Genomic DNA, 20,523 nt, shown 5'->3' with positions numbered 1-20,523 from the left:
TGGTCATAAATCATAAATGATAAAGTTGAAATATTACAAGCATTTTTTGTGTTACCAAATGTGAATAGTTGAAAAACACACTACCCTCCATTTCTGATTCCAAAACTAGTGCATAAATTGATGATTAAATATTTTTTGTTCCACAGTCATAACGGCCCTCTGAGGGAAACCGGAACAGCGATGTGGCCCACGAGAAAAATTAGTTTGACACCCCTGACCTATTGCATAAGCTCATGATAGTGGTGTACCGCAGGTGTCAAATGCAAGGCCTGGGGGCCAGATCTGGCCCGGCGCATGATTTTGTGTGTCCCGCGAAGGCAAATCATGTGAATCAACTTCCATGATTTTTGTTAAAATCTGTACCAAAATGTCAAATTGTCATCATAAATGATAATGTTGAGGTATTGCAAGCATTTTTGTATGACCAAAAAAAACATTCCCCTTGATTTCTGATTCCAAACTAGTAACTCTGTGTGATGACTGACAACTGTCAGAGTTATTCATTCAATGTTTATCGTGATTGTGGTTTGTAGAGCTGTACAGCATCATATACTGAGAGGGGTTTCTAATATTTTGCTTTGATAGCGTAACCAAAATATAAATATCAGCTCTCAGGATGATGCTGATATTACAATTACAAGAACAACAACAGTATCATTTAATCAATAAGTCTAGCATCACACTAATGAGAGATTCTTTCATACACGTCGTCGGACCTTTGTGCTGTGTGTGTGTGCCTCATGAGTGGGCGTTCGCGTTTATAGAGACCCGACAGACCTTGCCGGCGTAGTGGTGGATGATAAAGCCTTGGTTCCAGCTGTTGAAGTGCTCGTGAGTGTTTATCTGCATGCGGAGCTTCTGCAGCATGGTCTGGTCAGCCCCCCCGCCGACCGCGTGCATGGTGGCGCACACGTCGTCCAGGATGCTCATGATGCCGGGCGGGTTCTGGAAAGACCGGGAAAAACACTGGTTTATCACGTCCCTAACCCTTAATCTAAAAAATATGGTACAGGTTATTTTGTTGATAATTTCTGCCAACTCTAACTTCCATTTAACTATGTATGGGGAGAACCTATTTAAAATGGTTATTTATAGAAAGCTGCCTCACAGTTCTGAGGTTCAGGGTTTGAATTTGCATGATGTAGGACAGTAGTAGGGTCCAAACTTGGTATCATCATGGGCCACATTGCAATTACGGACACTCACAGAGGGCCCAGCGGCGCCTTGTTCAGGGCAATGTGAACCTGCAGCTCAAGCATCATGTATGACACAACCAGCTTGTTTTAAATCTCTTAAACATCTCAGCGGGATGGATGAATCTCATTTTAATCACGCTTAATCACACACTAAGCTCCCTGTTGAAAGAGGACGATTCTACTTTAAGTATTGTAGTCACATCGACTAGTTTACGCAGGATATTACATTCTACACAAAAGAGTCGCTTCCCAAGTACAGTTCAGTTGTATTTAACTTTTAAGGTAAATACATTTCCATATCATCTCTAAAAAAAAAAAAAAGGTTGTTTTTAAACAGCTATTTCGGTACAATTTGTATTCAACAAGTATCAGTATAAGACGATCATTATTTCTACATTGGATTTTCCCCACATTCAAGCACAGTGTTGATTTTCAAACTGTATCTAATTTTTCAGTGGCTTGAAATAATGTTAAATATACTGCATAAAAATAAAACTTCTGTCTTGTTTGAGTTTGAGAACAAACAGTTAAGATGATTCAATGGAGTGTCCTGTGTTAATAGTCAGAGGGTCCTCTATCAATGTTTATCTATAAATAGCTCTGTTGTATGATGATAAATAGATATTTTCCATTCATTATCTACCAATCTAATTATTTATTTTGTTTGATTTTAAATATTATTATTTTGCAACCCTATAGCTCTTGCTCAATTGAGAAATCAAGTGTTTCAGAACCAATTTTTCCATAACATTAGGTAGACTCGCACAGTCCATCCAATAATACATTTTAAGAAAGATTCTGCTTTTCTAAAGATGACAAAGCGCATTTGAGTGTCCAGTCAATCTCTGCATATTCCCGGTTCGGCATTTGCAAATTTACATATTCACTGATTTCGTCTCACTGTTGCAGTTTGCAGTGATGTAGAAGGACATTATATCAAGAGGTGATTTTGCTTACGAACTTGACAAACATAATAAACATTCTGTTAGATTAGTAGCTTTCTGATGGTGTCCAAAATTTTGGACTATGAAGGAGACATTTTTGAAAACAGTTAATGCAATATTACATTGATCATTCATTGAGAAATGTAAGCATATGCATCAACTTTTCATTGAATATATGTGACATGGACTATCCATCCATTCATCCATTTTCTTTGCCGCTTATCCTCACGAGGGTCGCGGGGAGTGCTGGAGCCTATCCCAGCTGTCAACGGGCAGGAGGCGGGGTACACACTGAACTGGTTGCCGACCAATCGCAGGGCACACTCACAATCACACCTATGAGCGGAGAGAACATGCAAACTCCACACAGGGAGGGCTGGGATTGAACCCAGGTTCCTCAGAACTGTGAGGCCAGCGTTTTATACCAGCTGATACACCGTACCGCCCTGACATGGACCATTATTATTATTATTATTATATTGTTTAAATTGTTCAAGTGATTTACCTTGCTCTCAATGAGGTCACAGACAATTTTGTTATTGAAGTACTCAATGGGAGTCCACTTAATGCCCTCCTGAACATATTCCTCCTACAACACACATAAAAGAGATTATAAACACTTTATTGATTCATATAAAAAGTACACACAATGGTGGGGAGCGTCACCTGTTCAGCCTTTAGAGTCAGCTCAATGAAAATTTGCTGCAGTTTTTCATTCACAAAGTTGATGCAGAACTGCTCAAAGCCATTTTTCTAAAGCGGAGGGAGACAATACGCGGTTAATAAAAGGCAAACACGTTAAAGTGAGCTTTGTCTTCTGCTGGGGACGGATATCCTCTGAGCTCACTGGGCTTTGTTTTCGGGGGGGGTTTAAGCAGCCTGCCTGCAATAAAGAGGAAAAGCCACATTGTGCAATTGAGAGCAGATACAATGGGACCTTCGGCCTGGGCCTTATGTGCCGCTCGTCTGCATCTTCCTGTCTCAGCGACCTGTTCATACTGCGCAAGAGCGAAGATTGCAATTGCAGAATTTGATTGCATTCACAGGCTGTAATGTTGACGTTTTACGAGCAATCCAGAGCAGCGCAACAACAATCCCATGAAGTCCATGAAACAAACGCATAATAAGATTAGCGCTACCTTGGCATATGCTCTTTCAATCAAGAGATGGAACCCGTAATTAAGTTTTATCCTTTGTGTTTAATCTGTTTATACCTCCTATCTTAATACCTGTTAATTTAATGGTTCTTTGTGTGCGCTTGTCGTACACTCACTTGGAAAATCTCAAATCCGTAAATGTCCAAAACGCCGATATTCAACTCCTGGTGATCCTTTACCATTGCTTTGTTGATGGACTGAAGAGAAAAGAAAAAAGAAAGGAGCCTCTATTAAATTACATTTAGGTTAAACGTGGTGAATGCACTGTAATTAGCATGTAACAAAGCTTGGTTAAAAATGTAACAAATATTCAAAACATTTTCACTTATTTTGTGATGATGAACGTGATGTATTACAGAATGAGAGCTAGCCCGCGTTCTCCCATTCTTGCTAGCTACCTAGCTGATTAACCAGGTAGCAATTTGATGAATGTAAAGATAGACAAACAGAGACATATAAGCTGTACACCATACGTTCCTAGCTGATTACCTTGCTATTTAGCAAGGTCGCAATTTGATGAATGTATAGTTAGACAAACATAGACATATTAGCTGTACACGATACACTGGTTGGAGTCTTAGTAGTAGTTAGCTGACTAAATTCATTCAAATTCTCGTAAATTCATGCGAATACTTTTACCGTAATTTCCGGCCTATAAGCCGTGACTTTTTTCAAACGCTTTCAACCCTGTGGTCTATGTGGTGATGTGGCTAATTTGAGCATTTTTTCTAACGGCCGCAAGGGGGCACTGGAGCGGAAAATATGGAATATATCTGCCGAGGAGGTGACTTTTACTGCTCCGGCCAGCGCTGTTAGGGGTGCGCTAGCGCGTTACTGTCATGTTTCAGTGATTTTTATCGGTATTTTTATTTTTATTTTTTTTAAAACGGCCCTGTTAGCGCGGTGGTAGCATTAGCATTAGCACAGCGTCACTTGCGTTAGTGCGGCAGCACTACCAATAAACTCTCTGTGTACCGTCTTTCTTTGTAAATATCTCGTGTTTCAATGTGGGCACTGGCGGTTTTTACACAGCTGCAGCGTACGTATGTACCAAATGGTATTTCCTTTACAAATGTACTGGGTGAGGCTTTTAACCAGGTGGACTTTGTCGGCCGGGAATTACGGTATTTGGTCTATCAGGGGCCTTGGAGTGACAAAACTATGTACCAAAGAAATGTCCTCTAGCGTGATAAATGAGGTAAAAATATCAAATGTGGAAAAAAAATGAAAGTGTGATAATTCCTGCAATCTGTGTAGAAATCCAATGTGTGACAGCTACCTCAACCAGGAAGTCAAACACGCGTGAGTGCAACGCTTTAGAGAGGGCGTCACGGGTGTAACACGCCTGCTCCACATTCAGGGTCACGTCGATGGACTCCACGGCACTTCCCCATTTGCTGTCCATCTTGTGGCTGGTCAGTTTCTCCTTTAGACGATTCTGGTCAATGCCCAGCAAGAAGGCCGGGAACGCGAGAACTGTAAGGGAAAAGGAAAAGACGGCGAAAGTGTGATGGAATTGTCAATCTGAAATTGTAAAAAGGCAAGCTACAGAGAAAAGACAAATGCGCAAATTGAAAATAGGAGTGATGTTTGTAATAATGTTACATCCGCATTCTATGTGGCATTAATAAGAGTTAAGTCTCTCCAACCAGAAAAGCGTCCGCGCATGACATCAGTGTGTTCAAATTTAGAAAATGGTGACATTTGGTATTATGTAATGATGTAAGACCACACGTCATGAAAAATGACTACTGAACACAAGTTGCTAAAATCAAACAAAAAAAAAAAGTGCTCGCAGATATAGTAGCTCATTTGCCCCAAAATGGCGTTGATGCTGTCCCATGAGAGCTCCTCCCTGACTTATTAACGTGACTCACTTCCCCTAAAAGGAAATGGCTCTCAAGTCTGCACATTGACTGTGTCTGGGAATGCGTCAGCGTAATAGTTCTCCTTTTGGGACAATCTGCTGAGAGTCGGTGCAAAGTCACCATTTGTTGATGGCGGATGCACGCCAAGTTGCACTGTGGGCGGTTTTGTTTTTGCTAGTCAAAATGGCAGCTGGGAGGAATGTGCCAGAGAGACAGACGAGATGGTCAGGCAAAAAGCCAAAAGGATAGACAAACACGTGGACAGGTAGGCAGTGAGAAAATGATAAAAAAAAAATTGGCATGCAATTTGACAGATAAATTGAATAGGCAAAAAGACAGAGAAGTGGCTAGGTACACGATAGGGCCTTGCACGCCATCACGCGAGCAAATTTGTGTATGAGTCATGACAATAGCGCTGCTGTTGATTGAACTGCGCATTCCAGAAAGAACTCGCCAAAGTGAGACATTTCCACAGCTGTATTTGTAGTTAAGTTCCGCAGCTAATACCTTGTCAGAAGCCTGCACAAAACTGCACAGACAATCGGACAGCTAGACAGATATAAACAGCATAAAGGGCCTTATTAAGGTGATTTACGAAGATCCCACATAGCAGGCGCTAAATTGCGTGTTCACGCTAACGTTCTGTGAGTGCTGTTGGTGGCTATGAGGCATGCGATGTTCCAAGATGGTGCTGCAATTGGCAACAAGCGTAAAACAGGTGGAGAACGCTGTTTGTTTAGATAGGTGTGATGGATTTCGCAATGGGCAATTTGGGTCTAGCATGTGCAAAATAACGCTCAAAGTGATGGAATTGGAAGTGTCAGTGGAAGAGGCAAGCAAATATTACAGAGTTAAAGAAACGTAATGTATTGCGATGATGAGGGGAAATTTGGGAATGTATCTGCACATCCTGGATAACATTTCCCAGGCACAAGGAAAAGCGGAGTGGAAAAGTGTTTTGTAAAAGACCCCTGACCCACTTTTCCCAGTCCTCTCTGCCACAGTTTCATAGAGTACTGGAAAGATTATTCTGAGTACATAAAGAAGTAATAAGACAGAAAAGCAGACAGACAATTGACAGACAGAAACTCACTAAGGTAAGAAGAAAAAGAGAGAAACAGGCCGGTAAGACCTAAAAACGAGAGGCGCGGACCACCAAATAAAGACACGGACTCGTGGGGCATACTGGTTGGCTCTAAGTTCAGTATGTCGAGTAGCTGAGACCACTTACACTCTTCACTCTCCACAGCAGCGTAGTTTCCTGCTTCCTTGAAGCTGATGTTGCCCACGTGAAGGACGCCAGCCACAATCTGTAGCACCATGGCGGAGTCCGCATCCGAGATGCCAATCACCTTCATGGCATGCTGGCAACAGAGATGGCCAACGGGTAAAAATCGGACGGCGCGGTGGACACGCTCGCTAAGATGAGACAAGTATGTATTGTAGGGTTGTTACCATGGTTTCCTGGAAGTCATTCTTGTCGTTAATGTCATCCACTTTGTAAGAACCAGATTGGTTGAGGTAAGTGTAATAATCTAAACTTGTGATTCCCAGGCTGTTCTTCTGCTCGTCGCTCGCTCCTTCTATCAACTGTACACAGAAACACGGAATGACATGTAAAGCTGTGATAGTTCACGATCTCCATCAGATTCTGTTAAGATGGATTACAGGGCTCAAAGTTAATACATTTACATGAGGTGAAAATCCCCACTTGCAGTTCGAATCATTTCCACGTTTCTGGGAAAATGTTGGAAGTGTGCCTGTGAGAATTTTTATCCATTCAGTTCATTTCAATATTATTACTTTACCAAAGTTGGATCTGAAAGAGTGCCTAGTGGCTCACAATCTCGGGTTTAGTCAATCCCAAACAGTGTTTGATGGATCTGAAGTCAGGACTCTAGCCCCAACCGCCGTTTGATGTCAAATAATTAAAAGATGCAGCCAAACACTTGAGTCCACATCCTGAATTTCCCCTCACAGGCTGCATTCGTGAGCCAACCATTTCCTGGTGTCTCCACAGGTCGCAGAGAGCCCCCACCTGATAGAATATATGGAAACTCCTCTCGCCAGGATTCCTCATGACGACGCGTGACTTCTCCAGGAGGAAGTTGGAGATTTTTCCTCCGTCTGGCTCGCCGCCGTTGCTGAACTGGATCTCAAAGTATTTCCCCTGATGGACAGGAGAGACATTTTCAGCAACCGAGCAGGCTCTCACACAGGAGCTGTGGCCTCCGTCGCGCTCCCGCGTGTGCTTCCATATGAACGTTTGACTGTCGTTTTCGCTTTCTTCACCAGACGGGCGTGTAACGTAATCTCTTTTCCAGTCGCTCTCAAACTGAGAGCGGTAGCCCGACACAGAACAGAGACATTATTTATCCGAAGACGCTACCTCAAAAGCAGTCATTCGGGGCTGTTGGGGCCAAAATAAATGGATTTTTTTTCCCTGAGACAATACAGTAAAATTTGGGGGAATCTAGGGCTTGTGGTTTTTACACGGAGCATTTGATCCGGCCTGCCGAGCAGTTCTACAGACAAATATAACCATAAAGGAACCCACAAGGTCATAACATAGAATAAACATCGGTTCAATCTTTGCATCCTATATATTTAGTATGGAGGACTCAAATGGTCCCCCACCTTGCAATGCAGCTTTGTCTCTTAAGTGGAAACTAAAACCACAAGACCTTTTCACTGGAACGGTTGGCTTTCATTTTAGCAAGTATGAAGAGATGCGGGCCAAGAATTTTTGTCCGAACAGAAGAAAATAATTTACTTTAAATGAATGCCCGAATCACACGAGAACAAAAGGAGTACTGTGACAAGAATCAAGTCCTGATTTACGGGGGGAAAAACTTTGGAGGAACAGAGTCCCATTTTTTTTTTTTTTCGAATAAAGGCATCTTTTCTAGAAAAAAAAGATGACAACTTTTTAGCCAATGAATCTCTTGGTTATGCCTTTGCGCTTGTTAATTGCAACCTCACATAATCTTTGGTTTCAGTGTGAGGTTAAGACCTTTTTTATTTCTCTTTGATATAATATAATATTCACTTTGCTGTGAGAAGTTGCTTGTGGAAGGGAAGTCCAATGAAGCTGATGACAATTACCTGTTCATGTGCGTGTATATGACCTCGTCTAAGGAAATACAAAGAAGTCTTACAGCCATCATGTGTATTAGAACCACCTCCTTGCATGCACGTTTCCATTAAAGGGGAAAGCCACTCGTTTGCATTAACAGTGTATCCAATAGATCATGTAATATTTTGTCCATTTTGACAATGTGATGTTAATCCTCTCTCATCTAATAGTGTTTTGAGGAGATTTTTATGGACAATTACGAATTTTCAGCGGCGCTGCCACTTTCGCGAGTCACATGATCTAAATTTGCGGATGTGACGTGTACCGTGCCGCGACAAAAGCTCGATTATATGACACACCATTTATGCACAGCGTGGATTTCTCGGATTTATCTTTACAATATCAGTTGATCCGGAAGACGAAGGAATACTTCCATACACAGCCGTGAGCGGCTCGGCCGGTCGTTTGATCGGGAAGAGGGAGGAATACTTCCATACAGATTTTAACCTGTGGCTGTAAATGCCGCCAAGCAGCGGAGCCGTGAGCCTGCGAGCGAGCTCCGCCGCTCGGTTGTAAATGTTGATTATTCGGATGGTTCTTCGGGCGGAATGACTCGGAGCCTGACGACCTCACGGCTCTGTCTGTCTGTATGGAAGTTTTCCTCCGTCTTCCCGATCAACCGATACTGCTATGTCTTCATCAGATGAGGATAAATCTGAGAAATCAGCTCTGGGCGTAATAGTGTCCCATGTAATCAAGCCTTTGTACACGGTACACGTCACATCTGCGCACGTAGGTTATGTGACTCACGAAAATGGCAGAGCCCCTGAAAATTCGTAATTAATAAAAATCTTCTCAAAAGACTATTAACTGAGAGCGGATTTAACATCACATTGTCAAGATAAGAGTACATATGACATGACCCATTGAATACATTGGTAATGCGAACCACTGGATTTCCCCTTTAAATTCATTCTCTCAAAATTGGCTGAAGCTATTTGAAATGAACATCTCTCTTTTCAAAACATAGCAGAAGTAAATCCGCCTGAAAGTGGTGCGAGCTGCTGAGAAGCCTTACGAATCTGCTGGAGTTGTTGTTCCTCACGGTCTTGGCGTTGCCAAACGCTTCCAGCAGCGGGTTGGACTGCAGGATGATGTCTTTGACGTGCTGCGAGGGCACACAGGGATATGCGGAATGAGCGACATCTTCCGCGCAAAACTCACGCACGAGGCACGCATACCGTACAGTGCGTTAGGGAAAGACATCACATTCTTCACACCCTCACTACTTAGTGTGACTCTGGAACTTTCCACTCACACACACTTATTGTACAAACAAACACACACTGTCTGGAGGACAACTTTGCTTTGCGAGATTTCTGTGTCACATTCTGGTGAGACTGAAGTCACAGACTACCAGTGACCTCATGGAGTCTGGAGGGTATTACGATTCTCAGGGGGAAAAAAAAGGGAACTTGGGGCTTTGGGTGATATTTCAAGATAAACCTAAAATGCACGAGAACCTTTAAAGATCAACTTGATTTGATTTTAAATTTTACATTTTTAAGCTTTCTATAAATCTTGAAATGCAATGTTTCAGTACTTTTTTTTAAAGCTCGATTGTTTTAATAAAAGGAGCTGAACAGCAACATTGGACTTATTACCGCAGTATTATTGAGTTTATGCAGTATTTGTTTATTTTTTGCTCATGTTACATGATGCACTTGGGCAAGGGCTGGTGCTGTTTATAGATGCAGCTATACATAACTTGTCATCAATATTCTCAGGCAGTTAAAGAGATTTATCCATCTTTCAATTTTCTTAGCCGCTTATCCTCACAAGGGTTGCGGGAAGTGCTGGAGCCTATCCCAGCTGTCAACGGACAGGGGGCGGGGTACACCCTGAATTGGTTGCCAGACAATCATGGGCCACATCGAAACAAACAGCCGCACTCACAATCACACCTCGGGGCAATTTAGACCGTCCAATTAATGTTGCGTGTTTTTGGAATGTGGGAGGAAACCGGAGTTGCCGGAGAAAACCCACACAGGCACGGGGAGATGCAAGCCTTTGCTTGGCCAATTTTTTGTCTTAAGATACAAGCAAACGATACCATAAGATCGCACCACGAGATAGTGACAGCATTAATTCACAGTAGTTTGTTGTGCCAGTTTGCCCATCACTAAGAGGTACAGTCTTTTGTGCTAAAATTTTAAATTTTGTGCCAATTATGTGGAGCTTATATTACCGTTTTTATATAGTACAATACTGCTAATTTTATTCTGAAAACCATCTTAGAGTGCTAGTTTTGCTGTTTCCTTGGGTGGCCTGGAACAGATTAATTTCATTTCTATTCATTTCAACACGGAAAGATGATTTGAAATACTACTGTTTTGAGACACGAGCATGGTTATGAAACAGATTAAACATGTATGTCAAGGCACCATTGTAAATAAAAACATTGAAAACCCTAACCATTCATTAAAAATATAACTTTAGTTTCCAATTCTTAACTAAGTTTAAAACCCACAAATTACTTTTGATACAGTACATTTAATGTCAAGGGTGACCTTAACTTCAACCAAATCTCTTGTCTGTTCCAATACTTTTACAGGTGTTGCTTTGAGGTACTTTTTACAAGACTGGTCGCACTACGACTATGACGTTGCAGTATTTGCTGAGGTGCTGCAGCGAACTCCATCACACCGATCCGAGCCCACACTGGAAACACAAGCCAGTTGGGTTTGAATGTTCCAGATTATCACAGTGAACCCAATTAAACCGTACAGTTTGGTTTAATGGGAACAAGGATCATTTATTAGCCGTGCAGTTTTGATCATGTAAATTCTCACAGAGCCTAAAGATGTTTTCAAATTCTTTTATGGAAAAAGGAAAGGATTAAAAAACGGCATCCCACTTCAAGTTGCAGTGCAGGCATTTCCTCATCACATTTAGATCTTGATCAAGCTTAGAAACATGACATCTGTTTATTTCGGTGGTGAAATACGGCTGGAGGAAGTGAGCGGTTAAGGATTTAAGATCGTTCATTTGATTTCATGCATCACAGATCATGCAATAAATGAGAATTAATGCACAAACAATGAAAAACTATTAGGACGTGATTTATTTTTCGTATACTTGTTTCATTTGTAAGGAGAAGATGGTCTGACCTGCACCCTGGGTCCGCCTCCTGAGACTCTGGAGATGTACCCCATTATGTATTTGGCTGCCACAGTCTTACCAGCTCCACTCTCGCCACTAAAAGAAAGAAAACAAAACACATAAGATATGCTTTCCTTCTTCTCATTTCTCTTTAACAGATACACTAAGTAATATGGTGGAAAGTGCTGTTGTTTATACAGTTATTAATCGTGTGCTTTAAGAACTAACTTGTGCATATCCTCTTTGTCACTGTTCTTGTTTTCCCAGTTCTGGATTCTTTGTGGTTTTGGACATTGACTTCCTGTTTTGTGCTGGAGAACATTTCCCCGTTTCACATAATCACAGTCATAAATTTTATTTTTTTTTTTTTCCTTTTTGGAATTTACCCCAGTACTTAAGCGAGCCTTTAAAGTTGCAAAATATTTTTATTTTTTCAGAGTGCAAGGGTTACTACACAATCACGATGGCTTTGCGATTTAGTTAGAAGTTGATTCAGAAGGATCGAATTCGTCATTAAATCTCAAGAAATGACGGTGATATCTGGTTAAACACAGAAGTCAAACAAATGGGGATTCGATCAAAGACTTCCCAAAAAGCACTCGTGTCCCACGAAGGACAAAAACCTGTGAATAATTGGAACGTTGGATGAGGAGGATGGACTAACACTTGATCGCTTGACATCCATGAGCAATGAACTTCATCGAACTGCACAAGAGTGGTACGCTTTGAAATTACATTCATTGCAGTTTTCAAACATAATCGAAAGTGTCATATTTGATTGTAAAAATCTTCTCGCCTAAAATAAAAAGAGTGCCAACAACGTCCCATTGCTATGCTTTTTTTCCCCTAACAAACTGACACTTGCGCCAAAAAGACAGACAGAGAAAAGACAACAGAGCCGAGCCAGGAAAAAGAGGTATGGGCAGAGGAAACGTACCGTAATTTCCGGCACACCTGATTATAAGCCTTACCCACTACATTTGTACCTTAGCTTAGCATAACAACATGGTAGCACAAACAGGGCTGGTAAAAAATAAAAAAAAATAAAAAATAAGAAGTATACCGGTAAAAAAAATAAATAAAAAATAGCCGCGGCAGCTACACAGTAGCACAGCATTAACAGGGCCAGTTAAAAAAAAAACATACCTCATTCACTGACACGCGGCAGTAACACAGCAGCAAAATGCTGGTGCAGTGCAAACAGAGGCGGTTAAAAAAAAAAAAAAAAAAATTAACGGTAAAAATCACTGAGACACAGCAGTAACACGCTAGCGCAGGGCTAATGCCAAAAAAAAAAAACACATACCGTAAAAGTCACTTCCTCAGCACATATATTCCACTGGTTTTACGCTTACCGTTTTCCACTCAAGTGCCCCCTGGCGGCCGTTAGAAAAAATGCAGAAATTAGCGCCATCACCGCATAAGCCGCAGGGTTGAAAGCGTGTGAAAAAAAAAATCGCGGTTTATAGGGCGGAAATTATGGTAAATACGGGTGAGTCGCTATTATCAATTGCTCGAGTGTCCAACCTCATCGATTCATCATTAGGATCAAATTTATTTCTAAAAGCTATATATATATATATATATATATATATTATTTTTTTTATACCCAGTCGTTTGTCACTATCTGCCAAACTGGTGCTTGCTGTGGACTTGACTTGTGTTTACATCCTTTAGGGTGTTTGTCCCCCGAATTTATGCTGGCATTGTACGATTCTTTGTTTGTTCTCCTAAATTAGACTCTTATCTATAAAGTACATTAGGTAAGAGGCTTGTGCATGTAAATCCTGTTTGATCACATTTACCGTCACCCCTTATAGCCAGACCCGACACTCGACTTTCCCTCCTTGACTTTTACGTCATACTCATTTGGTGGCCTGCGCTTTAAGTGAAGATGGCTGTGTGTATTTTTTGTTGTTATTGTTTTACCCTTTTGCGCCTTCAAGTTTCCTGGGTAAATGCTGTGTGTGAGAAACAGCTTCAGCCTGTTCGCGGCAGCCGGAGGAAGTCACGGAAGCCACTTTTTTATTAACCCCCCCGACCCCCAAGTTCCAGGATCTCCTTGGCTCGGTCAGGGCCTGCTCACTGTAGACTGCACACACTGCTGCATGAAATATGTTTTCCATTTTAGACACATTGGTAGTAAGGTTGCGGGGGTCAAATGCATTGTTAACATCTGCGGGGATTCAGCAACTAAAGTGAAGCATCCATTTTCAGTAATCAGTGACAGTAACGCCAGCAGTTTGGGTCGCAATATAACTCTATTGGCTTAATATTATCCATGTTCTGTATTTTATTACAGACAGAATGGGGCATGTAAATATTGGCGAGATTTAGGGGGAAAAGCAAAGAAGATAAATCAGCTGAATGTGGAGTAAAAAAAAAAAAAAAAAAAAGTTAAAACTGCGGAAACCCCCCCACATATTCACAATTTGGCATTTGTAAATTCACATTTTCAAATTTTTTTTTTCCAAATGTGTTCCATTATATTGACGGAAACCCACAGTCGGTGTCTTTACACTCAGACCAAAGCGACAACCATTTTGCTTTGTTAGCATATCTTGTGGCAAACTGACAAGGCACTTTGTTGAAGTGAGTTGAAGTGATTCATCACGTAGTCGTGGGCAACTTGGTAGCAAGGAACTACCCTAAGTTGAGATGAGTTGAGGAGCTTTATTTGGACAAAATTGGCACTTTACCACCGTCTTGTGGTACTTCGGTGCCGAGAAACTATGTTCAATGGAGTTGAGGAGCTTTATTTATTTGTCATCCTATAGTATCTTGGTGCCAGGGGACTACACTGAAGTGAAATAAGGAGCTTCTCTGAGAAACGTGGGGCTTTGTTGCCAAATAATACCTATAAAAAAAATTACAAGCTTTTTTAGCAGAGCATCCGTTGTGGATTTTCACAACCCAGACTTAATTGTCTTATTATTTCCCCCCAAAAATATTGAATCCAGGATTTGAATTTACACATTAAACTACACAGTAGCTCATTTTTAACATAGGAAACAGGAAATAAAATAATTACACACCACCTTTTCTCCATGTCACGTAGTCATACACGCACACACCGGTTATGACATTAGGTAAACCTAAACAATGGTGGTGATAACACTGTAACACAAATACACAATGAAAAATGTTTGTCATTGTGATGGAAAAGAATGATGTAATATTGCAAAATGAGGCTAGAAAAATATAAGTGACACCTCAACATGAGAAGTCATTAGTTTTTGTAGGTGTAAAATATGCACGCTATGACCTCTGTTGGCGTGGGAAAAAATGACGTCATCTTAATTGTATTCATGTGTGTTCGTGACAACCCAAGAGCGAGAGATTTCCACCACATCAACCTGTTTGTATTCAATAATCCCTTGCTCATCACGGGGATTCGGCTCTGGACCACCCCTGCCACATAGCTTTATGATTTTTTTTTAATATGTATGAGGCGTTTTAGCCACGAAAAAATACACCATCTATCCATCCATTTTCTTTGCCGCTTGTCCTCACAAGGGTCGTGGGAGTGCTGGAGCCTATTCCAGCTGTCACCGGGCAGGAGGCGGGGTACGCCCTGAACTGGTTGCCAACCAATCGAAGGGCACATAGAGACAAACATTCGCACTCACAATCACACACTCATCACAATTTTAGAGTGTCCAATTAATGTTGCATGTTTTTGGGACGTCAGAGGAAACCGGAGTGCCCGGAGAAAACCCACGCAGGCCCGAGGGAGAACATGCAAACTCCACACAGGCGGGGCCAGGATCGAACCCGGGACCTCAGAACTATGAGGCCAATGCTTTCCAGCTGATCCACCGTGCCACCCTACATGTTAACTAATGAACCATAATAAACCAAAACTGTGCACCAGTTGACTCAACTGCATACAAGTACCGTAATTTCCGGCCTATAAACCTTGACTTTTTTTTTTTTTTCACACCGTTTCAACCCTTGTGGTTTATGCAGTGATGCAGCTAATTTGAGTGGAAAAAGTAAGAGTGAGACAGGTGGAATATATGTGCCGAGGAAGTGACTTTTAGCGACCGGCCCTGTTAGCGCTGCGCTAGCGTGTTACTGCCTGTCTCAGTGATTTTTACCGGTATTTTTTTTTTTAACCGGCCCTGTTAGCGCGGCGTTAGCGTGGCGGGGCTAGCGTTAAACTCTGTGTACCAACACAGCTACGGTGTATGTATGTACCAAATGGTATTTTTTTTTTTTATTTTAATGTACTGGGTGAGGCTTATAACCAGGTGCGCACTGTAGGCCGGGAATTAGGGTAGTACTAATTCTAACATAAAATTCCACTACTTCATATTCCCAGTTTCAATAATCATTATAGTGGCACACCGAAGTCAACCAGTGCATGTTTTGCCTCTTGAGTAATAAGTGGCAGTTGTATTCATGAGGACAGAGCGTGCTAGCGCTGTACTATTCTGGATGTGCATCGAAAGAATGCTCAAGCGACTTTCCATGCACTAGCTACTAGTCGCGTGCAGACTTTAAACGACGCTGGTTATTTCTTAATGCAGTGGTGTGAAATGAAAAGCAGAGTAGTGTCTGCAAATGAGCTCATGGTTAGTTCATAAAACACAGACACACAAATAAGCCTGCTCGGCTGGAGATTCCATTAAAGAGCTGCTGTGCATGTGCCGTGATGAGGTGAACTCCCAAATTCTGACACGACAACACGCACTAATCTCACATGCTTGGAGCAGCCTGTTTTGCAGTCTTGCGTTTATGTACAGTAACAACGTATTTGTTCTTCCTTATTTCCAACCACTGCTTATATTCCAAGCACTTTTTTTTTTTTAAATTAATCATAACTCCAAGCAAACATTGAAAAATTAGAAACACACGCTGACCACACGTGCTGACCACACTGCCTAGCCAGCAGTTGGCGGCGGCCTTTGTTTGCCTCATCATAACATCGCTTCAACGCTTTTGTTTGCTGATTTAGGCCATCGCATAATCCAACTCGGTGCCTTTATGTGAGGGAAAAACTGTACTAGCAAGTACTCGCTGGGCAAACAACAGGCATAAAGTGCTGAAGCAGGATTCAATCACCATGAGGTAAGCACTATAGGAACCGCGGCACTCAGCTGACTGCGCCATAGCATAAAAGCCCCATCATGACACATCACTCCTCTCAGCACAACTCACTCCAGAAACAACACGCGGCTGGATAATGTGACCTACAAGGGTCTTTGATCCATAGAAGGAGTCAAGAACCACTTACAGTGAAGAAAATAAATATTTGAACACCCTGCTATATTGCAAGTTCTCCCACTAAGAAATCATGGAGGGGTCTGAAATTTTCATCGGAGGTGCATGTCCACTCTGAGAGAGATAATCTAAAAAGAAAAACCCAGAAATCACAATCTATGTTTTTTTTAACGATTTATTTGTGTGATACAGATGCAAATAAGTGAACACCTGTCTATCAACTAGAATTCTGACCCTCAAAGACCTGGTAGTCCGCCTTTAAGAGTCCACCTCCACTCCATGTATTGTCCTGAATCAGATGGACCTGTGTGAGGTCGTTACCTGCATGAAGACACCTGTCCACCCCATACAATCAGTAAGACTCAAACTTTGGCCAAGACCAAAGAGGTGCCCAAAGACACCAGAGACAAAATTGTACAACTCCACACTGCTGGAAAGGGCTACAGAGAAATTATCAAGCAGATTGGTGAAAAAGGTCAACTGTTGAAGCAATCATGAGAAAAATGGAAGAAGCTAAACATGACGGTCAATCTCAATCGGAGTGGAGCCCCAAGCAAGATATCACCTCGTGGGGTCTAAATGATCCTTAGAAAGGTGAGGAATCAGCCCAGGACGACACGACAGGACTTAGTCAATGACCTGAAAAGAACTGGGACTACCGTTTCTAGGTGACTATTGATAATACACTAATACGTCATGGTTTGAAATCATGCATGGCATGGAAGGTTCCCCTGCTTAAACCAGTACATGTCAAGGCCCGTCTTAAGTTTGCTGATGACCATTTGGATGATACAGAGGAATCACGGGAGAAGGTTTTGTTGTAGGATGAGACCAAAACGGAACTTTTTGGTCATAATTCCACTAACCCTGTTTGGAAGAAGACGAATGATGAGTTCCATCCCAAGAACACCATCCCTATTGTGAAGCATGGGGGTGGTAGCATCATGCTTTGGGGGTGTTTTTCTGCACATAAGACAGGACGACTGCATTGTGAGATTTGGGGGAACACCGTCTTTCCCTCAGTCAGAGCATTGAAGATGGGTCGTGGCTGGATCTCTGAACATGACAATGACCCGAAGCACACAGCCAGGAAAACCAAGGAGTGGCTCCGTAAGAAGCATATCAAGGTTCTGGCATGGCCTCGCCAGTCTCCAGACCTAAACCGAATAGAAAATCTTTGGAGGGAGCTGAAACTCCGTCTTTCTCAGCGACAGCCCAGAAACCTGTCTGATCTAGAGAAGATCCGTGTGGAGGAGTGGGCCAAAATCCCTCCTGCAGTGTGTGCAAACCTGGTGAACAACTACAGGAAACGTTTGACCTCTGTAATTGCAAACAAAGGCTACTGTCCCAAATGTTAACATTGTTTTTTTTTCAGGTGTTATAAATACTTATTTGGAGCTGTATCACACAAATAAATCGTTACATTGTACATTGTGATTTCTGGATTTTTCTTTTTAGATCTCTCTCACAGTGGACATGCACCTAGGATGAAAATTTCAGACCCCTCTATGATTTCTAAGCGGGAGAACTTGCACTATATTGCAGCGTGTTCAAATAATTATTTTCTTCACTGTAGATGCTATTCCTGTTTTTTTTTTTAAATCTGGAAAGCAGGATGTTGAAGAATATGCACTACAGACAGGAGCACACCTCTTGACTCCACGTCAAGTCGTGTCAGTTATATATCACCGATGCACAATTTTTTTTAGACAAAATTAGAACAACGATTAATAGCAGACTGCCAATCACAGCATCATTCGATGTTGCATTTCTTCACCTCGTAAAACCAAACAAATCCCATACGCATTATACTAGTTATCTCCATTGCAGTCAATCACGGGCTGTGTTGCATAGAAAAAGTAATGTGATTACTGATTACCATTTTAAAAAGCAAAAGTATGTACATCAAGAAATCCGTAAAGTAACAAAGTTAGATAAGATTACAAATCAGAAGAGTAGTCAAATGCTTTTGAACTCTTCAATAATACTCAAAGCGATGACTCGTACTTTTAAATGCACACCACGGCCATCAGCGCATATTTCCTTCAATGCTGAACAATGATATAATGTGGGAAAAGGCGTCATTTGCCGTCAGTCAAATTATGAGGCGGAGGAACCGGTTCTTTTGCACTCCTCCCTAATCTATCATCTCAATCACCTCCAGACCACCTTTCGGTTGTAACGAGGAGCTCGGAAATGATCGCCTTTTCCGATTTTGGCTCCCATACGAAACATTCGTTGAGCGTCGGGAGCGGGCGGTTCATATCTCCTCGCCGTGCATTTTTTGGGTGTTCTTACCTAATGATGACGCACTGGTTTTCCCTGTCGATCATCATGTTCCTGTACATGTTGTCTGCCAGGGCGTAGATGTGAGGAGGGTTCTCATATTGGGCCTGATGAAAAAAGGGAAACAAATTACAAGGATGCAACATTAGAAATGATTTGTTCAAGCGTTGGCTAGAAATTTCCGACAATTCGTCTCATTGTGCAGTCGGCCATGTGTTCAATTTTGGACTGCTACTGTCCAAAAGAAAATTAAAAACACACCAGCGAACCACACTGTTGTTTCCGTTTTTTTTTCCCCCCACTTGAAGCCCACACACGGTTTAAATGGGTTCATTTAGGGTTCTTGTTGCTGTGCTCAAATTTAACCATCCACTCATTCTTTTCTGTACTGGTTATCCTCGCAATGGTCGCGGGTGTGCTGGAGCCTATCCCAGCCGACTGGGCGAGGGGAAGAGTACACCCTGAACTGGTCGCCAACCATTAAACACACATTCACGCCTACGGGCAATTTAGGGATTTCTCCATTCACCTACCATGCGTGTTTTTGGAATGTGGGAGGAAACCGAAGTCCCACAAGTACAAAGAGAACTAGCAAACTCCACACGCGCAACGGCGGATTTGAACCCCGGTCCTCAGAACTGTGAGGCAGACGTGTTTACCAGTACCCCAACTCACGTAAAATGCGAGTCCGCAGCCAACTGCCACCGTTTCAATTGCCTTTTATTAACCCCAAATACATTTTTAGATTTTAAACACATCTATATTTATAGGCTGCAAATGAAACCAAATGTTATTTTTAAAAATTATACACAACTAATCATATTGCATTGCGAGGCTGCAATTTGTGGTGTTGCTTGGATGTGCTGGATTGTGCAGTTATTGGCAGCATTTTAATCATGCGCATAATTACAGGGGTGTCTTGAGTTTTTTGTTGTTGTTCCGTGACAAAACAATCATATCTAAAATTATGTTTTCCCATTGAAATGAATTGAAATGTGACTACTCTGTGTGAGCCTTTCAAAAAAAAAAAACTACAATTGTTGGATTTTGTCTTTGATGACAAAGGAAAAAACAGCACTCAGTAAGACTGCACTTGATAAAAAGATACACTTATGACAATTACCATAATTTCCAGCCTATAAGGCGTGACTTTTTTCACACGCTTTCAACCCTGCGGCGATGCAGCTAATTTGTGCATTCTTTTCCCAAATAATTTTTTTCTAGCTGCTGTGTGACTACTGTGTCTCAGTGATTTTTACCGGTTTATTTCTTTTTTAACCAGCTCTGATAGCGCCGTGCTAGTGTTAGTGCCACACTAGTGTGTTGCTGCCGCGTCTCAGTGATTTTTTATTTATTTATTTATTTTTTTAGCCGGCCCTGTTCGTACTGTGTTGCTACTATGTAGGTGCTGTGGTCGCTTTTTTCTTTTACCAGTATGTGTATTTTTATTAATTTTTTTTTACTAGCCCTGTTTGTGCTACCATGTAGTTGTTATGTTAAGCTGAGCTAAGGTATTAAAACTTTTAAAACTCTTCCTAAGTACCATCTTTCTTTGTAAATATCTCGTGTTTCAATGTGGGCACGTGCGGCTTTTTCACAGGTGCGGCT

At 41.7% G+C, this 20,523-nt stretch overlaps 1 protein-coding gene across 2 annotated transcripts in view; it reads right to left on the bottom strand.

The window, feature by feature from the left end:
• myo1ea (myosin IEa) overlaps positions 1-20,523 on the bottom strand; it is a 68,158-nt gene that overhangs the window by 23,322 nt on the left and 24,313 nt on the right. For both annotated transcript variants that reach the window (XM_061814047.1, XM_061814046.1), the window contains exons 4-14: positions 18,928-19,022; positions 11,412-11,499; positions 9,320-9,409; positions 7,204-7,335; positions 6,621-6,755; positions 6,397-6,529; positions 4,577-4,773; positions 3,414-3,494; positions 2,807-2,893; positions 2,646-2,729; positions 778-945 (exon numbers count right to left, since the gene is read on the bottom strand). In XM_061814047.1, coding sequence (XP_061670031.1) covers positions 778-945; positions 2,646-2,729; positions 2,807-2,893; positions 3,414-3,494; positions 4,577-4,773; positions 6,397-6,529; positions 6,621-6,755; positions 7,204-7,335; positions 9,320-9,409; positions 11,412-11,499; positions 18,928-19,022 — 1,290 coding nt within the window. The remainder of the gene's footprint in view (positions 1-777; positions 946-2,645; positions 2,730-2,806; positions 2,894-3,413; positions 3,495-4,576; positions 4,774-6,396; positions 6,530-6,620; positions 6,756-7,203; positions 7,336-9,319; positions 9,410-11,411; positions 11,500-18,927; positions 19,023-20,523) is intronic.

The sequence above is a fragment of the Syngnathoides biaculeatus genome, chromosome 3 (assembly GCF_019802595.1).
Source record: "Syngnathoides biaculeatus isolate LvHL_M chromosome 3, ASM1980259v1, whole genome shotgun sequence".
In the NCBI taxonomy this organism is placed as follows: Eukaryota; Metazoa; Chordata; class Actinopteri; order Syngnathiformes; family Syngnathidae; genus Syngnathoides; species Syngnathoides biaculeatus.
The sequence above is the reverse complement of the archived record's forward strand: the minus strand, read 5'-3'. Positions and strand labels throughout refer to the sequence as shown.